The sequence below is a fragment of the Muntiacus reevesi genome, chromosome 1 (genome assembly GCF_963930625.1).
Source record: "Muntiacus reevesi chromosome 1, mMunRee1.1, whole genome shotgun sequence".
Taxonomy (NCBI): Eukaryota; Metazoa; Chordata; class Mammalia; order Artiodactyla; family Cervidae; genus Muntiacus; species Muntiacus reevesi.
In genome coordinates, this window is record NC_089249.1 from 175,865,224 (window position 1) to 175,883,653 (window position 18,430).

Genomic DNA, 18,430 nt, shown 5'->3' on the forward strand with positions numbered 1-18,430 from the left:
TCACTTTCCTCTTTCATCTTCATCAAGAGGCTCTTTAGTCCCTCTTCACTTTCTGCCATAAGGGTGGTGGCATCTACATATCTGAGGTTATTGATATTTCTCCCAACAATCTTGATTCCAGCTTGAGCTTCATCCAGCCCGGCATTTCACATGATATACTCTCCATAGAAGTTAATAAGCAGGTTGACAACATACAGCCTTGATGTACTCCTTTCCCAATTTGGAACCACTCCATTATTCCATGTCTAGTTCTGTCACTTCTTGACCTGCATACACGTTTCTCATGAGGCAAGTAAGGTGGTCTGCAATTCCCATCTCTTGAAGAATTTTCCACAGTTTGTCGTGATCCACATAGTCAAAGGCTTTAGTGTAGTCAATAAAGCAGAAGTTCCAGAGAGTTCTGGAACTCTCGTGCTTTTTCTGTGATCCAAAAGATGCTGGCAATTTGATCTCTGGTTCCTCTGCCTTTTCTAAATCCAGCTTGAATATCTAGAAGTTACTGGTTCACATACTTTTGAAGCCTCTCTTGAAGGATTTTGAACATTACCTTGCCAGTATGTGAAATGAGTGCAACTGTGCGGCAGTCTGAGCATTCTTTGGCATTGCCTTTCTCGGGGATTGGAATGAAAACTGACCTTTTCCAGTCCTGTGGCCACTGCTGTTTTCTAAATTTGCTGGCATATTGAGTGCAGCACTTTCACAGCATCATCTTGTAGGATTTGAAAAAGCTCTGCTGCAATTCCATCACCTCCACTAACTTTGTTCATAGTGATGCTTTCTAAGGCCCACTTGACTTTACACTCCAGAATGTCCGGCTCTAGGTGAATGATCACACCATCATGGTTATCCGCGTCATTGAGACCATTTTTGTACAGTTCTGTGTATTCCTGCCGCCTCTTCTTAATATTCTTTGGTTCTGTTAGGTTCATACCATTTCTGTCCTTTATTGTGCTCATCTTTGCATGAAATGTTCCCTTGGTATCTCTCATTTTCTTGAAGAGGTCTCTAATCATTCCCATTCTATTGTTTTGTAATAGAAGCAACTCAGCGCATTTCACAGCTTACATCAATCCTTACTTTAAAATTTAAATGTCTAGCAAAAATATGAGTTCAACCCGATGATCTCATTAGAGATGAAAGAACAGTGTTTTCATAATAAACACAATTTAAGAAAAGAAATCTTAATTTGGTTGTTCTCATAAAGCTTCTCCTACTCAAAACAAAGAAACCAACGACAACAACAACAAAACGCAAGGAAAAGTAGACAATTACTGGTTAGGGAAAATGATATAAAATTACTGGCCCGGAAAGGCCTTATTTTCTATTCAGATAAAGATTCAGCCCCAAGCATCCCAGGGGGACGGTGCCAACCCGTTCACGCTGTGAGCCCACACGCAGAGCTCCCTCCCTCCTTGCAGTGACCCAGAGCTGAGCGGTCCTCCTAACACTGACCACAGTCTTGAGTGATCTGGCTGCACAGTTCCCGGGCTGGGGCTTCAGGAGAAAGCAGACGGCTCGACCCCTGAAACGTGACGCGAGCGTCCCCTCGTTATGAGTCAACCTTAGGGCAAACTGTGCTCTGGCCCAGGTTGTCTGGGCTCGTGTAGGAACAGCTGCTGAACTGGGGCTCTGACAGTGACGGTGACGGCCTTGCTGCCTGGAAGCAGGGGAGGGGAGCACCACGGTATGGAGGGACCTGAGGTCCAGGCGGAGGTGGATGTGGGTGGAGGAGCATCTTGATGAGAGCAGAGACCTCATCCAGGAGCCAAGGACAGGAGTCAGTTTTGGGGGACGCAGCCAGGGCTGGCTCTTAGTCAAGGTCATGACCGAGGTCCAGCTTGTCCGGAGCACTCCTGGTTCCATCCATTTCCTGCTTGTCTCTTCTGACTCCCTGGGGCTTCTCCTCTTCGGGTCCATCTCAGCTTCGAGAACTCAGAGCCCAAAGAGGGGCTAATGACTGTCCAGGCGCAGATGGACAGACACTGCAGGACAAGCACACGTGACACTTGGCCGTGACAGCCCGTGGCCCGGAGCAGAGTAGGGCGGGCTGGGAGTCCCGGGGCCTGGGCACGCAGCCACTGTCGTACAGACTGGAGCCCACGGAGCTCAGAACGCCCAGCTGGGTCTGAGCTGGGAGGACGGTGTGGTCTGTGTTCACGAAGCAGCCTTGCAGAGGTGCTGAGCTTCCCCTCTGCGCTGACATCACCACACCGCCTGCAGGAAGCCTTCCAGATGTGCCTCTGTCCTTCCCCCCTCCCTGTAGCCTCGCCTCCAGACTTCAGCTTCCATCACCTTCCTTTCAAAAACACCTGACATCTCTTAAAATCTTCTGAAGTCGTTTTCCATTTCCGAAATCTACTTTTTCCCTAAATTTATTCTGAGCAGACAACCTTTAATCTTTCACCTGGGACAGACACGCCGGCCCCTTTGGGAGGGCACACTGGGGGATTGCAGTGGAGTCCAGTGGGGGGGAGGTGGGCAGCGGCCCCACATCAGGGGTCACCCTGCCCGGCCCCAACCCTGCTGGGCCGAGTCCTCCTCCCGTGCTGCCCAGGGAGAAGGGCCCTCACCTGCTTGGCGGCGGTCGCTCCAGGGCGGCAGCTTGTATGGTGTGGTGGAGCTGTGGAACACGCTCACGTCGTGGGGCGCCAAGAACTCCACAAACTTGGCGTCGTAGAAGGTGTCCCTCTTACAGCGAAAGATGGAGGCCACTTGGTCAGAGATGTACAGGATCTTCCCGGTCACCAGGGACACAGCGGCCGCAAACACATCCTGGGATGCGGAGAACGTGGCTTTGGTGAAGCCAGGCAGGAGAGGACTGGACATCCCCCTGGAATTGGGGTCCCTCCAGAATCGGGCCGAGGGACGGGCAGGGAGCAGGACAAGTGACAGGTCGGGAGGCCTCTGGACCCCTCTCCCCGGCCCGGACCACAGTGGCTGGACTTCTTCTCTCACATATACAGGGTCCCAATGGGATGCTGTTGGAAAAACACGTGGGGTTCCACTGCCGAGCAGGACCCCGCCTGTGGGAATCCTCTGCAGCCGTCGCCCGCCCTGTCTTTGGGCATGGCACTGCTGGCGGCCCGCCCAGGTGACCCGGGAGGTGGCAGGGGCCTCACCCCCGCTCCCCGCGACTGTCAGCCACGAACCTGTGCAGCGCATGTCTCTCCCGGGCTCGGGGCTGCCTGGGGGGCTGAAGGCCGTGGGGCCCCAGCCCAAACTCAGGCTCTCCTGGCCAGCTGGCCCTCTGAGCTCGGGGCTGGGCTTCCCCAGGGGATAAGGGGCTCCCCGAGGTTAAGCTGCAGCGGAGGCACTGGGGGAGTGACCTCGGAGAGTCAGGAGCCCCTTCCTTCTCCAGGCCAGCCCTGCTGTGCTTCTGGGACCTCTGGGTCCCCACCTGCCCTTGAGTCTGCTCTCCTGACTGAGAACTGGGAGTGACTCACCCCCCTTCCCAGACCTCAGGGTGGGCCCCACCTATAGGCTACTTGTGTCCTTCCCCTTCCCCCCATCACTTGGGGCCCCCCCCGTCAGTGGGGGCTCAATCCCACACCCTCAGGTGTGGGGTGGAGTCGGCTGGGCTGCGAGGGGTCGGCCTCAGAGAGCAGCACGAGCTGGCACATGGCCGCTGCTTCTGAATCCCTGACTTACGCTCTTTTTTTTAAAGTAAGGAACCCATTTCCTGAAACTCGCAGCCCCGCTGCTATGAAGCCAGGGCTCGGCCGGCTCCCCCAGGGAGACTTGGCCGGCGGAGGTGAGCTTCTTGGGCTTGGCTCAGGCGCTCACCACATTCTTCACGAGGAACTCGGAGGTGACGCCCTCGATCTCGTGCACGGTGTAGGAGGGCACGTGGGTGCTGCAAGGGTGGCTTTCGCTGGACATCAGCAGCTGGTAGTACTCCTCGCTGGCTGCGGAGAGAGCACGGGAGGGCTGAGCGCGCTGCCTGACTCATGCCTGGGGGCTCTGCCCTTCTCGTGAGAAACTGGGCGGAGAGCACAGAGTCAAGGCTGAACAAACAGAAATCCAGGGTTTTTCCCCTGAAAAATCAGAAGGACTTTGATCACCGAATCTTTTAAATCATTCTCAGGAACTTCTCAGAAACATGACCACACAGTCCACCTGAGCGCGTGTCCCCCACAGGCCTATCTTCGTGATGCTATGACAGACTGCTGTTTCCAGGCAGGACAGTGTGACAGCCCCCTGCTCCCACCCCCTCGGCGACTGGACGCTCTCATCTGGACAGAATCGACTCTTAGAAACACACCTGGCATGGAAACAACCCAGGGAACAAAGTGTTCACAAGATAACCGAAGATGCTGGCCACTCATCCTGGGACCCGTACAGGCTGACAAAGCCACTCTGCCAGAGGGGCCCCAGGTGAGTGGAGCCCAGGCTGACCGACTTCCGCAGCTAAACCGTCTAGAGGTGACCCCAGGCGCGGCGTCCTGTGCCTGGACCCCTGGGGGTGGGCTTCAGGCGGAACAGTGCGCTAGGAACGCCGGCCGCTCTTGCGGGTCACGCTTTCCTTACCTGCCCGGAGACAGGGGCACTTGTGGTTACCTGAGACCCAGGGCAGGGGCACCGGCTCGGTGGAAGGCCAGGTCACAGAGCTGCTGAAGGAAGACTAAGCTCATTGGGAGCCATTTATGGGATGTGGAATTTACTGAAACATAAGGCATCTGAGCTTGCGGACACAAGCGTGCTGGAGCCTGCAGTGTTTGCAGTAAATTCCCACACCGCCTCTGTGGAGAGTCCAGCACATGCCACCTCAGGTAAAGGCCTCAGCCGATTTTGCTGTGTGCGTGCTCAGTCACTTCAGTCGTGTCCAGATTCTTTGTGACCCTGAGGATTATAGCCCGCCAGGCTCCTCTGTTCATGGGATTCTCCAGGCAAGAATACTGGAGGGGGGTGCCATGCCCTCCTCCAGGGGATCTTCCTGACCCGGGAATCGACCTCGCATCTCCTGCATTCCAAGTGGATTGTTTACCGCTGAGCCACCAGGGAAACCCTTCGCTTCTGCTGACAGTTCTGAAAACTCTTCCGTGTTCTTTCATCTAATGATAAAATCCGAACAGACCCACAGAGGGAAGTGGCATGTGGATCACGCAGACTGTTACTGCCTGGGATGGAAAGGGGCACGGGGCCTGCCCGCCCGCCTTCCTGGCAGAAAGACCACCACAGGAGAAACTCAACACGCTTAGAAAAATGAGGCAATACCCTCCTTGTATCTCCTCACATGACTTTTTAAAGGTAAGCCCTCAGCGGCAGGCTGGATTGGGTGTGGGGGCTGCTCACAGCCTCAGCCCGCATGCACATAACTCTCTGGCCAGAGCCAGGAAGGCGCTGGACACTCCGGAACGTGACGGGACCCCAGCCCAGGGTACAAAAGCTCCATGTTGCATTATTAAACAGGTTTCTTTATTGGCTGGTTTTCTACCTGCTTTTTTTTTTTTCTTTCCTCTAAAAGTCACATATAATAGAAAACTTCTGATGAACCGAGGTTTTCAACGAACTGCGATTTCATCAGACTTCTATGATTTCCTTCTGCTATTTCAGGACTGAATTTCAGAAAATCAACCCAGTCTAAGCTCTGATCTGGGGAGATCTGAGACTTACTGCTACAGGTTGGAACAAACACCTACCTTTTACCTGCTTCACGCTCCTCAGGGCATACTTGAGGGTCGCCAAGGTGCTGGCCTTCCCCTTGGCCTTCCTGTCCGCAGGGAGGTGGACCTTCAGCTCCTTCAGTGTTTTGATGAGCTCTTTGTGGGCATCGGCTTTGGTGCACTGCTGGCTGCTGCGGAGTTGAAGAAGGATGTGAGCACCCTGAGTGCTGCCTTCACCATGCCTCTGGCCCAGCTTCCCCGCTGGGGCGCGAGGACCCTGTGGTCTGCGCGTTCTTGGCGGGCATGCAGGCTGCAGGGGCACCCTGCCAGCTGTGAAACCAACACCGTTTGCAGACACGCCAGTGTGCTCGCAGGGAGAGGGGCCGTCCTGGGAGCATCAGTGCTCTAACCCGGTGAGCGCTGGACGGCATCCTTCCTGCTGGCTCTTCTCTACCAGCAAGGCCTAGTGGTCCACCCACCGCCCGACCAGCCCACCCCACTGCTGAGCTGTCCTCCTTCCGGTCTCAGACAGAGAAGGAGTGAGTGAGGGAGACCCCAGGGGACAGAACGGTGGCGTCCAGAACACTGTTCACAAGGATGTGAACAGTGAGAGGAAAGGAGAGGAGAGGAGACGAAGTTTACAAGGAGGATCTTCAAATCCAAGGATACAGAGATGTGGGCACTTGCAGAGGGAGACAGGCTGTTTAGACAGAGGATCCAGAGAGTGATGGGATTGGGCCTCGGGGGTGATGGCATAGCGCCCCTAGGCCTGGGACCAAGGTCTGAATTTTGCCCCAGTGGTGATGGGAAATCATGTCAATATGAAATTAAGGACATGTTTGTCAAAAACACCTAAAAAAGAGGTCAGGAATGTTCCAGGTACATGTCTGAGATGCAGACAAGGCCTGCCAAGTCAGAGCCAGAGGAACTGCAGGCCTGGGGCACAGTCACGGGCTTGGAGCAGACCGAGGGGTCAGTCGTCTGAAAGAAGGAGGCTGGATTCACAGAGGGCATCGCGGCTCAGACTGATGGGCTCCAAGGGAAGCTCGAAAACAGTCACTTCACCCCCAAAACCTCGTCTCACGACAAACCTTTTAACCTCTCTGAAGGCTCTGAATGGAGGAAGTGGTAACTGGCCTTACCTGCAGCCGCTGGTGGACAGGTGGTGTTCAGACTTCGCCATCATTAGGCCAAAGGTTTCTGGACTAAAAGAACAAAAATAAATGCAAAACTCAGAGGAGCGTGTCCATCTCCGTCCTCCCCATCCACCCAGGGATGACAGGCTGGACCACACTGCACAAGTCAATTAGGAACAACACGAGGTTAAGAGAAAACGAATGGAAAACCTCTGGATATCAGATAAGGAAGTGCTGGGCGATACAAACCCTAGGCTAGAGTAGCAAGTTCATGGTCTGTAAACCACTCAGCATCGTTCAGGGTTACCTGACTCTTCTGCCTCCCGAGATCTTGTTGGGTAGATTATGCATCTACCACAATCCTACACCCATGTCACTGTTATAAGGAAGGACAGACCTCAGGAGAATTTAGTTGTTCTGCATTAATAAGAGAGAGGATGAGATGGTTGGATGGCATCACTGACTCAATGGACATGGGTTTGAGCAAGCTCCAGGAGTTGGTGATGGACAGGGAGGCCTGGTGTGCTGCAGACCATGGGGTCGCAAAGAGTTGCACACAGCTGAGCAACTGAACTAAACTGAACTGAGTTAATAAGATTTTCAAAAGTATTGAGACAATTGGTCATCACGACTTAAAGACTGCAAAAGCACTCCCATTACCACCGAGTGAGGCTCTGAGAAAACAAGCCACACCCACCCCTGGGCCCGTGGCCCCACCAGCAGCCCCAGCTCCCGGACGCTGTCGTCACAGTCGCTGCCCTGCGAGTCCCGCCCTGTCGAGCCATTCTCGTTGGCCTCATTCCCGCTCGAGCCACTGCCCATGTTCACGTCCTCCTGGAGGGCGGCTTGGCTGGTCCGGGGCTCCGCGGGTTCCTCGGAGGGATTGCTGGGGCTGGGCGAGTAGTCATCACATCCGTTCATGCTGGCTCCGGAGCAGAGCTGGCAGAGCAGAGACTGTAGTCAGGCACGCGAGGGCAGGCGGCCTGCCAGGAGGGACGCCCTGTCGGAAGCCTCCTCCAGGTTCGCTGGAGGAAGTGGGGTCAGTGGTGTGGCTCTTGCGCCCTGGGCCCCCAACTGCCCTGAACTGTGAGCGCGGCCACAGCCCCGGATACCCCTTTGCTGATGGCCCTCCCGGGGATGGGGGTGCAGTGGAGCTCAGAAATCTCAGCCATCACACATTAGGGGAGACCCAGAGCCAGGCTGCGGGTGGGAAGTCTTCAGGGGGAGATGAGGCTGGAGGGCGTGCGGTGGGAGCCCTCACGGTGGCGGGGGGCGTCCATATGAGGCCAGCGTGGGGCCCACACCTTGCGGGGTCCATGCAGAGCCACAGATGCATCGGAAGCAGCAGACTCTGGGAACTGCGTTTGTTTATTTGGACAGAAAGTTTTGCTTCAGGGCTTTGGGGGGGTAGGTGGGTGGAGAGGGGCTAGAGAGAGAGACTGACCGGTTGTAGGCTGGGGTGAGTACAGATAGCGAGGACCCAGGGCAGGAAGGCTGCCCAAGGACGGGAGACCAAGAGGTCACGGGGCAAAAGCAGGACCTGCAGCGTGCCTCCCGAGGGTACCGGCAGGACGCAGACCCTCCTGCAGACCCGGAGAGAGCTGGATGGAGGCCCGGCACGAGAGGATGTGGTCAGGGTTAAGGAAACTCCAAACGATGCGCAGCTCTGGGGCGACCAAGTGTGTGTGTGGGGGGGCTGTCCTCCCCGCCGGGCCTGGAGGGCCAGCGGGGCCTCTGAAGCAGGGGCACCAGGCAGCCTGTGGCCTGGGGGTCGGGGCATAAACCCAGGCTCCACTCTCCTCCTGACCGTGGAGGCCAGGAAGCCAGAAGGCGGGGGGACACACAGACGTGGGCCCCAGAGGCCAGCCTCGGCCCTGAGCAGTGGCGGGAGAGCTGGAGGGCCCGGGCAGCGGTGCCTTCGGGGGGGTGTCCCCGGAAGGCAGAATGTGCCCCCTCAGCTTTCCCGTGCTCGGGAGCCTGGACTAGAGGCCACAGGGAGAGGACTCTGGCGGATGGTGGCTCTGCAGACAGTGCGGGGGGCGTAGCACGCGCTGGCTTGGGTAACCCCCATGGTTACTGTCCACAGGGCACCAGGATCCCGTTGCAGGGAAAACAGGCGGTGACTTGCCCAGGGCCACACACAGCAAGAGACAGCGCTGGATTCAGGGCCCCCTCCTCCCCAAGGATGGGGCCCACGCAGAATCCAACCACAGCACTCTTTGTAAAACAAAAACAGCAGGTCTGATCAGACCCTGTCTGGTTCCTGAACCAATCAGCAGAAAGGAGCCAACGTGCGGCTTTGGAAAAGAAGTGCAATGAAGACCAGAGAAATACAACCTCCAGGGCACAGGGAGACAAGGAAGCGTGGGACAGCGCCGGCTCTGTACCACAGACAAGATCAAGAAACGACGGGTTCGATGAAACACGTGACGACAGATGAGCTAAAGCTGCAACCTGCGGTGAATGGGTCACATCAGAACAGAGAATCAGACAGATAAAGTTCAGACTCAGAAGTGGGAAGGATGAGAGTGAGAAACGTTCTAAACCTGCCCAGGGAAAGGGCTGATGTTAAAGTCACCTTTTTTTACCTGCAGATAACAGCTGTTTCTGCAGAAGACACCATAACGACGAGACAGAAACTACAGAGAGAGAGACACGTGGAAGGAAACCATCCTGAAGACATATCTGTATGTGCCTGGCTCCCTGAGCACCCAGCAAAATCACGTGAGGAGTCAAGCCCAGCTGCGCCTTGATGAAACGATGTTTTCAAGGAAAAAGAAAATTCTACCTACGGAAAAAGCAAACAGTTTCCTGCGAAGGACGCTAAGTCACGCTAGTCTTGGACGTCTCTGCTGTAATATCAGATCTTCAGAAGAGAAAGTTTACATGCCGAGAGGAGACATCAGGGCCACAGAGGAAGGCTGTTTAGAGCGTCTCACTGTGGTTTTAGACGGCTGCTCTTTACTGGCCCTGAATCATGAGAACCTCAATCGCCAGCTCTCTGCTGCGAAAGTCAGGAACAAATAAGCACGTCTACCGCTTGGTCTTCAACATTCAGGGAAGTTCTAGCTAACGTGATAAAGGACGAAAGGTGCTAACATCTGGGGAGAGACTGAAGACTAAGAACAGGCTGTTTCCACACAGAGAAGCACCAGGCAAGAGCTACTGGCCTGGGAAGACGCTCAGCCTTGTGAGACACAAGGAAAAGGCGGCAAGACCGGCAGCATCCTGGACTGGCCAATGGGGGGCTCCTGTGTTGGACCAACAACGTCTTCCTGGAGTGGGGGCTCTGGGCACGTCCAGCTGTGCTGACAGCTTGGCCCCTCCTCACACCTGGGAAGCTGCTCCGTCCACACACAGAGGTGTGAGTGTGGGGTATGTAGGAAGAAAGACCCGGAAAGGACCACTGGCAAGGAAGCCACTGGCATCCTGTCCACTCAGCCCACCTGACAGGCCCAGCCTCCGCTGGCCCTGCTGCGGTCCATGCAGGGAAGCTGAGCTCCTCTCTGCCCGGGGCGTGGAGCATGGCCCTGCTCTGCATGGGGGTTGCCAGCACGGCAGGACCTCGGCTGCCTCCCGGGACCTCCCTGCAGCCACCCGCCCTCCTCCACCCCGGGCCAGGCTGGGCTCCAACCTCGGAGGCCTGGAGCCTGCTGCAGCACGCGGCCGGCAGCTGGCCCGACGGCCCGCACCAGCAGCTCCACCTTCTCCCGGCCCCTTCGGCTCAGCGTCCCCTGCCTGGCCTGTCCCCCCGAGGTCACTGAGATAGCCAGGGCGTGGGAGCTTCGCGTCCCTCCCAGCTGTAGCCCAGGGCCTGGCACACGGTGTGGGGATACTGTGTCCCCCAGTAAAAAGACGGAAGCCAGGCGCGCTGCTGAGGGAAGACCCCGGGGCATAAACGGACGGCCACAGAACAACAGGAGCCACTGTAAGGACAGGTGGCGCACTGCAGGGCTGATCCCGGCCCGTCTCTGCCCACAGCGCTGGGGCCGGCGAGCGCAGAGAACAGGACAGACAACTTTCTTGCCCCGTGGAACTCACTTTCTAGTGCAGAAAACAGGCCGTGAGGGAACGGCGTGCAGGGCAGAGGAGGGAAGCTGAGACAGAAGCAGGGCAGGGCTCTAGGCGTGGGAGCGGCTGGGCGCGAGTCAGGAAGGGGACCAGGAAAGGCCCACACACAGGAGACGTGCGGCCTTGCTCTTGAGCCCTGGGGTAGTGCTCACTCAGAGCCCCGCGGCCGCAGTCCCCCAAGCCTGCAGGCCTCGCTTCTCCCGGGTCACTGCGGGGCCCACACCCGAGGAGTCTCTGCTGGACACGTGTGACCTTGGATGAAGTGCCAAGGTCACCACGAGGTGGGCCCCGGCTTCCCCCACTGCTGCAGCTGAAGGGCTGGGTGAGGCAGCTGGATCTGAGGCGGCGTACACCCCTGGGTGAGCTGGGACCATGGCCCCCGAGGCGGTGCTGCCTCTCCATCCCTCGCTCGAACAGACTGTCCTCTTCTCTGCGTCCTTCCTTCATCTTTTTTTGGATAGTTTTTTCAATGAGACCCCAAGGGGCTGAGTGGCCAGCTGGGGGTCTGTGAAGCAGAGTGTTATCCTGTGTGTATATGCATGTGTATGTGTGTGACAGTCGTCTCTTCTGCACTCCCCACTCCCTCACCTCAGCTGCCCCGGGATTACACCTCCCAGTAAAGGACCAGCATTTAGGCCTCAGCCCGCATGCTCCTATTAAGAGAACCGGAACTGAGACAGTAGTCATGTATAGATGCAAGAGCTGGACTATAAAGAAAGCTGAGCACCAAAGAATTGATGCTTTTGAACTGTGGTATTGGAGAAGACTCTTGAGAGTCCCTTGGACTGCAAGGAGATCCAACCAGTCCATCCTAAAGGAGATCAGTCCTGGGTGTTCATTGGAAGGACTGATGCTGAAGCTAAAGCTCCAATACTTTGTCCACCTGACGTGAAAAACTGACTCGTCTGAAAAGACCCTAATGCTGGGGAAGATTGAGGCAGGAGGAGAAGGGGATGACAGAGGATGAGATGGTTGGATGGCATCACCGACTCAAGGGACATGAGACTGACTAAGCTCCAGGAGTTGGTGAAGGACAAGGAAGCCTGGCGTGCTGCAGTCCATGGGTTTGCAAAGAGTTGGACACGACTGAGCGACTGAACTGAACTGAAACTAAGACAGACTGAAGAGACTGAGAGGATGGGCTGGGGGGATGGCAAGTTCAAAGGTCCTGAGGCCGGCGTGTCTGAGCATGGATGAATCTGGGGCAGAGGGCCAGGTGGAAGGCAGGTGGCTGACGTGAGGTCAGAGCCAGGTCGTGGCTGCTTTCTGAGTGAGATGGAAAGTGCTGGAGGGTTCTGTGCAACAAGGTCTGACTCAGGTGTCAGCAGGGTTACAGGGCAGAGAAAGCTGGGGGCTGGGACACCTGTTAGGGCTCCTCCGCACTTTGCTTGCTTCCCAGAGCTCCCTGGACACTATCCGTCTCCCCCACAGCCCTCCCCAGATAAGCAGTGGGGTGGGGCCTTTCTGCTGAGCAAATTCTGAAGGGGAGGGGGTGGCAGTCTAGGTCTAAGTGAGCAGACCCTGGACAGTGGGGCCTTCAGTGGGCAGGCTCCTTCACTTCCTGACCGCGATCCTGGGCAAGTTCCCGCACGTCCTGGGGTCCTGCTTCCCCACCTGTAAGGTGGGCCACAGCAGCGCCCAACACCCACTGGTTGCTCGGAGGCTTCAAGGACAGTGATTCTGTGTATGGGATGCAGCGAGACTCCAGCAAGGGCTGGCTTTTACGGTCCCTGCCAACCGCTAGGGGCTTCCCTGGTGGCTCTGTCGGTAAAGAGTCCGCCTGCAGTGCGGGAGACCTGGGTTTGATCTGTGGGTCGGGAAGATCCCCTGCAGGAGGGCATGGCAACCCACTCCAGTGTTCTTCCCTGGAGAATCCCACGGACAGAGGAGCCTGGTGGGCTACGGTCCCTGGGGTTGCGAAGAGTCAAACACGACTGAGCGACTACGCACAGCACAGCACAGCCAATCACTAGAGGAAATTGTTTAACAATTTTTTTCTTTTTAAAAAGGAGAGAGTTCATTGTCAAGAGTGCTGCCTCTGGCCGCCCCGTGGAGGAGGCCCGGCACACTGTGCTTCCACGCGCCCGGGGCTTGTCGCCCAGGTCCTCGGAGAAGCCCTGGTTTTCACGGGTCCCAGCCCCTGAGAGCATAGGGCCAGCATGGCAGAAACTGGAGACAACAGACCAGCCGTCTGAGCTTCATTATTCCAGAAAACGCGTCACTCAGCACTGACAGCTCTAACTGACTGACCTCATTTTGCCAAGTTGGCAAAACCAACGTGCCTGTCAAAGCAGACTTTGCCTCCTGCTTTCCACAAACGTCCATGGAGCGCCCGCCCTCGCCAGCATGCCAGGGCTTCGTGGAAGCCCCAGGAAGCCTGTGTTTCCACCAGGGCAGCAGTGGTGGTGGGGTGGGGGGCCCTCATGAGCCCAAGGGCCTGGGGGAGGAAGGGACTGTCTGGCTGCAGAGGGTCTGAGGGGAAGGCAGGGGGGCGCCCGCTGTGAGAGACCCGCCACGGCCACTTCTGAGACGCCCACACGTGGGAGCTGCCCCAGGGAACAGCCAGACGGAAGGAAAGGAGCTGAGCTCATACCCTTGACCCGGGCCCCTGAGCACATCTTCAGTAGCCGGGGCTGCCCGGCCGGGACAGAGGAACGCTGAGAAAGTGCCGTCCATGGTGAGATCACCGTCTGGGCTGGCTTTGCGGCACTTGGGACAGGGAGGAAGCCAGCAGGGAGGCGGAGGAGAGCAGAAACCCGCTGACGCTGGCTGGGGCCTTCATTCCCCGTCCTCTCTGCTTGCACACACGCTCACAGTTTCCACAATAAACAGTAGAAACGGGGAACGAAAACAGAGCCTGAGCCCCAGTGCCGCCCTCTACTAGCACCGCCAGGACGGTACACGCTGCCTGCACTCACCACCCCTGCTTTGAGGGGGACGTGCCCTTCTCTGCGGAAAGCTGAGACCAGAAATCAGGGCAGGCTCACTCACTGAAGACCGTCGTGAGCTGAAAGGGGAGATAAGACACTTGCAGATGGTGACGCCTTGCTGCGTGTCCACAAACCGAGCCCCCAGCCCCAGAGGCAGGACGCCGCCGGCCCCCAGGGGCCCCTGGTGGTCTCCATCCCCACCCCTGCTCCCCACGTCCACCCCAGGCCCCTCGAGCCTGAGTTCTCACAGCCTGGTCATTCCCCCTCTTTCTGAACTTTACGTAGCAGGGACCTCATAGCCTGTTCTTCGTTTCTGCAAGCCCTCGTATTTTACAACCCCAAATATCATAACCCGGTTGCTACTTCCTGGCAGGAGCCAATTCCCCGAGGCCAGGCTGCTGTAATCTGGAGAAAATGTTTGTCCTGCTGAATAAACACTGGCACTCTCCATGGAAACCGCTGGTAACCGAGGAAAATGTGACTGCAGCCGTCCAAATATGGAAGAGAAGGTGGCTGCGGAGAGGCATGGCCCCCTCGTGGAGACCCCTCAGGTACTCTTAGCTCTGCTGCCTTTAAGAAGCACAAGATTTGATTTAAAACAACGACGCAAAAGCCTCTTGCTTTTTTTGCTTAACGCTGGCTTCAGCGTCTGGGTACCCAGGACCAGCCCAGCTGTTGCGATTCTTCTCAGGAAGGGGGCGAGGACTCTCAAGGCCTTCAGGAGCTGGGGAGGGTCCAGCACTCAGCCTGGAGCCACCTCCATCTTCGGAACTGCCTGCTTCTGATAACACAGGGGCCTTGGCCCTGCCCATGACCTGCACTGCTCGCCTGCTCACTGACTGCTTCTGATCCGCTCTAGACTTGCAAACACAGTAACCAACTTGTTGCAGAGGTGCCTACAGAGAGCTCAGAGGTCAGGGCCGGGCCCCCTCTCCAGGTCTCTGTGGGTTGGCAGGTGGGCCCGCCTTCTGCAGGGTGTCTGCAGAGCTGTCATCGGCGTGTACTTCTACTTAGTTTTGCCGAATACGGTAGTTCTCTGTGGCGCTCTTTCTCTGGACAGAACGCTGAGCGGCCCAGCCAGCAACTCAGGGACCTGCCAGAGCCTGTGATTTGTTGAGGCCCCGTGAGGTTATTACATCATCATTTAAAAACAGAGGCGTGCCCACCAGTTATTTTTCTGAAAGTTCAGTGTGGGTGAGAAATAGTACAAATGAGAGGAACTATCCCTGCTTCCTTCTAAGCCTCACAGAGCAATATCATGTGCCCTGAAGTCAGGAACTTGTGTCTCCTGTGGAAATCGTCTGCAGAGAAGCAGAATCCAAAAGGCTAGGGATGAGGGACTGATGTACATATGCCACAACATAGAGTTGTCTCTAGATAACTACAGAGAACCTACTGCACAGCTCAGGGAAAGCTACTAAAATCTTCTGTGGTGACTTAGAGGGGATGGAAATCTGAGAAAGGGGGGATATATGTATATGCAGCGTCAGACACGACTCCATGAGTACACAGCAACAACAACTGATCCACTCTGCTATAGGGCAGAAATGAACACATTGCCAAGCAACTATACTCCAATAAGAATGGAAAAAAAAAAAAGCTAGAGGTGGAAACAGACCTGAGATCACCCACCCTGAGCGCTGCTGCACAGACGTGCCCTGGAAGCAGGGGTGTGGGGGGGGTTGCTGAGTCACCCAGCAGCAGCCCAGGGCCTGGCAGGCGACAGTCCCCAGCTCCCCCACAATGCCCAGCCCCCAGAGAAAGCCCGGGTTGTGTCAGTTCTGCGCCAGTGAATCACAGGGAGACGGCAGTGACAGGTAACTGCCAACACCCACGGCACCATCCCTGTTGGCATATCACGTTGCTTCCACTTAAGAAACAGGAGTCCCTTTCCTCACTTTACTCAGACGCCTTACAAAAAGTGATTGTTTGTTGTTAAGTCACTGAGTCGCGCTGGACTCTTTTGCGACCTGATGGACTGTAGCCTTCCAGGCTCCTTTATCTGTGGGATTTCCCAGGCAAGAATACTGGAGTGGGTTGCCTTTTCCTTCTCCAGGGGATCTTCTCGACCCACTAATCACTTTTCGTCATGAAAAAAAATCACCTTTGTGACAAAAAGTGATTAGCCTTGAATTTAAAACTCAGTTTCGAAGGAAAGCCTTCAGGTTCAGAGCTTTGTTCCCTCCTTAGCCACACCAGCCCAGGACCAGAAACCCTGGCTGGGGGTAGGGGCCGGGCAACTCCCTTTTGCAGCAAGAGAGGAGGTCAGTGACCCTGCTGCACTGGATGTGGGCGATGAGAGGTATTCGTGGAGGGGCTTCTGCCATGGAGCTGGGGTTCTTAATGTTTGGGGGACCTGAGGGCCGTCCCCCTCCAAATTCCAGCTCACTCAAGATTCAGCAACACCCAATCCCAGGCCTTCGAAGAACTTCTGAAGTTCATCCTGACCCAGATGAAGACCCTCAGGACGATGGAAAAACCCTGCAGGCACCCTGAGCCTGGGCTTGGCCCTGCCATGCTTAATGCCCAGCAGACAGCTGGACCTCAGTTTCCTCATCTGTCAAGCTAAGGGGTTACCCTGGATGATTTCCAGAGTACCTTCTGGCTCTGTTTCTCTGTGAGTATGAATCAGCTTTCCCAACTGGTTTCTCCTGTGTAGGTTATAGAAGCCCTGGCAACCGAGTTGTCATCCCTTACCCTGGCCTTCCTGAACGGGTAAGCAGGCCAGCCCCCACCCCTCCCCCCACACACTGGTTCCTGCCCAGGACTTGGCAGCCAAAGTCCAGCCCAGAAGGATAATGTGAGGGCTGTATCACAAAGCAGGACCCTCCCCCTTCTTATGCGGGACCCAGGAGAGGGAATAAACACAGAGTCCCGCGTGGGCAAAGGGGATGAGCATCTGTGCTCAGGTCCAGCATCTGTCTTGTCTTCTGCTCACCCACCCTTGGTCGCCTTGGCCTTCCTCAGCCTTCCCCTCTTGAGGGATGGGGGCAAGGCGGGGAGAAGAGGAGGGGTTCCTAAAAGAAAATCGTCTAGAGAAGGACAGCTCGCTGTACATCCCCTCAGTAGCTCTGTGACCTCAGACATGGGCCTGACCTCTCTGAATCTCAGTTTCTTGATCTGCAAAATGGGAATAACGGTACCCCCCTCCCCCAGGTCAGTTTCAGGACGAGTGAAATGGCCCAGGAGACCCTCTGATCGCATCTCTGTGGACTAGAGAGGATTATCTGCCGTCGCCCGGAGCCAGCCCGCCGAGACCCCAGGCCACCACCCGCCCCCCGAGGCAGGGGCCGGGGCCGTCCCGCCGGCGGTTACGTAACCAGAGAGTCAGGCGGCCAGACGCCGGTCTGCGCCCAGGCCGGCCCGCCACGCCCGCCGCGCCGCGCGCACTCACCGGAGCCGCGTCCTAACCGGTCGGCTGGACTGTCCGCGCGCGGCCCGCCGATCCCGCCGCCGCCGCCGCCGCCGAAAGCAGCGCGTAGCCCGCAGGGCAGCCCTCTGCCGCCGCCGCCGCCGCTGACTCGCCGCTGTCACATAGTGGAAAACGTGACCACTCTCCGCGCCCGCCCCCGGCGCCCGCCCCCGGCGCCCGCCATTGGCCGCGGTGCCGCCTCATCTGCATACAGGGGGGGCGGGGCCTGCGAGCGCCGTGCGTCCATTGGCCGCGGCGTCCGTCGCTCTCTTTACATAAGACGCACATGGAACTCCATGTTCCCCGATTCTGTTCCTCAATGAAGACGCGGCGGACCCGTGGCCCCCCCCGCCTCGTCCTCTGGAGTGGTCCCTTCCACTTCCGGCCTCGGCGCCTTCCATTCAAGACGAAAGGCACCGCGGGCCCGGGGAGCGCGGAGTGGCGCGTACCACTGCGGGGTGAGGGGAGGGCTGGGCGCGGGTCGGGGAGGGGCTCCGGGGCACCCCTGCCAGGCCCAACCCGGGCAGCCGAATCCTCGCTGAAGCCCACTCCGAGAGACCGTCACCTTGAGTCACTGCCAGAGACGTCCCCCCACCCCCCGCAAACCTCTTCATTCACTCCCTTTCATTCATTTACTCCGTATCCATTCATAGCTAGCTGCAGACTGGGCGGCTCTGCTGGAGCTTCGGGTGCACGCCCACCCAGGCAACCGAGGTCGACACTAGCCCAGATCTGTCAGGACACGTAGCTTCCAGGGGGCCTTTTCTTACTTTTCAGATTATGCGTCGCAAGTTTTGGTTCAGCAAATAGGTCCTTGTTACTAAGGGGATGTACAACAAAAGAAATAAATCATGTTGTCCCTGCCCCCAATCGCGTCATTCGGGAGAAAGGACCATCTCATGAAAAGGGAACTTAATCAAATACTAAACTGGGCGGTGTGGATCAGAAATTAACCGGGGCAAGAGTTACGCGCAGAGGTTCCGTGGAGGAGGCAGCACTTGAGTGGCGTTTGGAAAAGGAGGGTTTTCCGACAGCAGAAGTCACAAAGACATGAGCCCGGCATAGCAGGCTCTGGGAGAGAGCCCTGTACTCTTAGCACCTTGGCTGCAGTCATTTACTCTTCAATAAGCACTGTTTGGGGTTTGTGAAGAAGGCTCCAGCCTTCTGTCTAAAAAGTGTCAGGAGAGGGTCTTACCTGGCGGCCCTGTGATTAGGACTCCGGCTTCCAATGCATGGGGCTCAAGTTCTATGCCTGGTCGGGGACTAAGATCCCACATG

General features: G+C 56.9%; 1 protein-coding gene across 1 annotated transcript in view; it reads right to left on the minus strand.

The window, feature by feature from the left end:
- PER2 (period circadian regulator 2) overlaps nucleotides 1-17,974 on the minus strand; it is a 39,086-nt gene extending 21,112 nt beyond the window's left edge. Inside the window, exons 1-6 of the mRNA XM_065917169.1 lie at nucleotides 17,135-17,974; nucleotides 7,437-7,678; nucleotides 6,746-6,808; nucleotides 5,640-5,794; nucleotides 3,784-3,905; nucleotides 2,571-2,772 (exon numbers count right to left, since the gene is read on the minus strand). Of these exons, the coding sequence (XP_065773241.1) occupies nucleotides 2,571-2,772; nucleotides 3,784-3,905; nucleotides 5,640-5,794; nucleotides 6,746-6,808; nucleotides 7,437-7,660 (766 nt within the window). The 5' untranslated portion in view covers nucleotides 7,661-7,678; nucleotides 17,135-17,974. The remainder of the gene's footprint in view (nucleotides 1-2,570; nucleotides 2,773-3,783; nucleotides 3,906-5,639; nucleotides 5,795-6,745; nucleotides 6,809-7,436; nucleotides 7,679-17,134) is intronic.
- Between the last annotated feature and the right edge of the window lie 456 nt (nucleotides 17,975-18,430).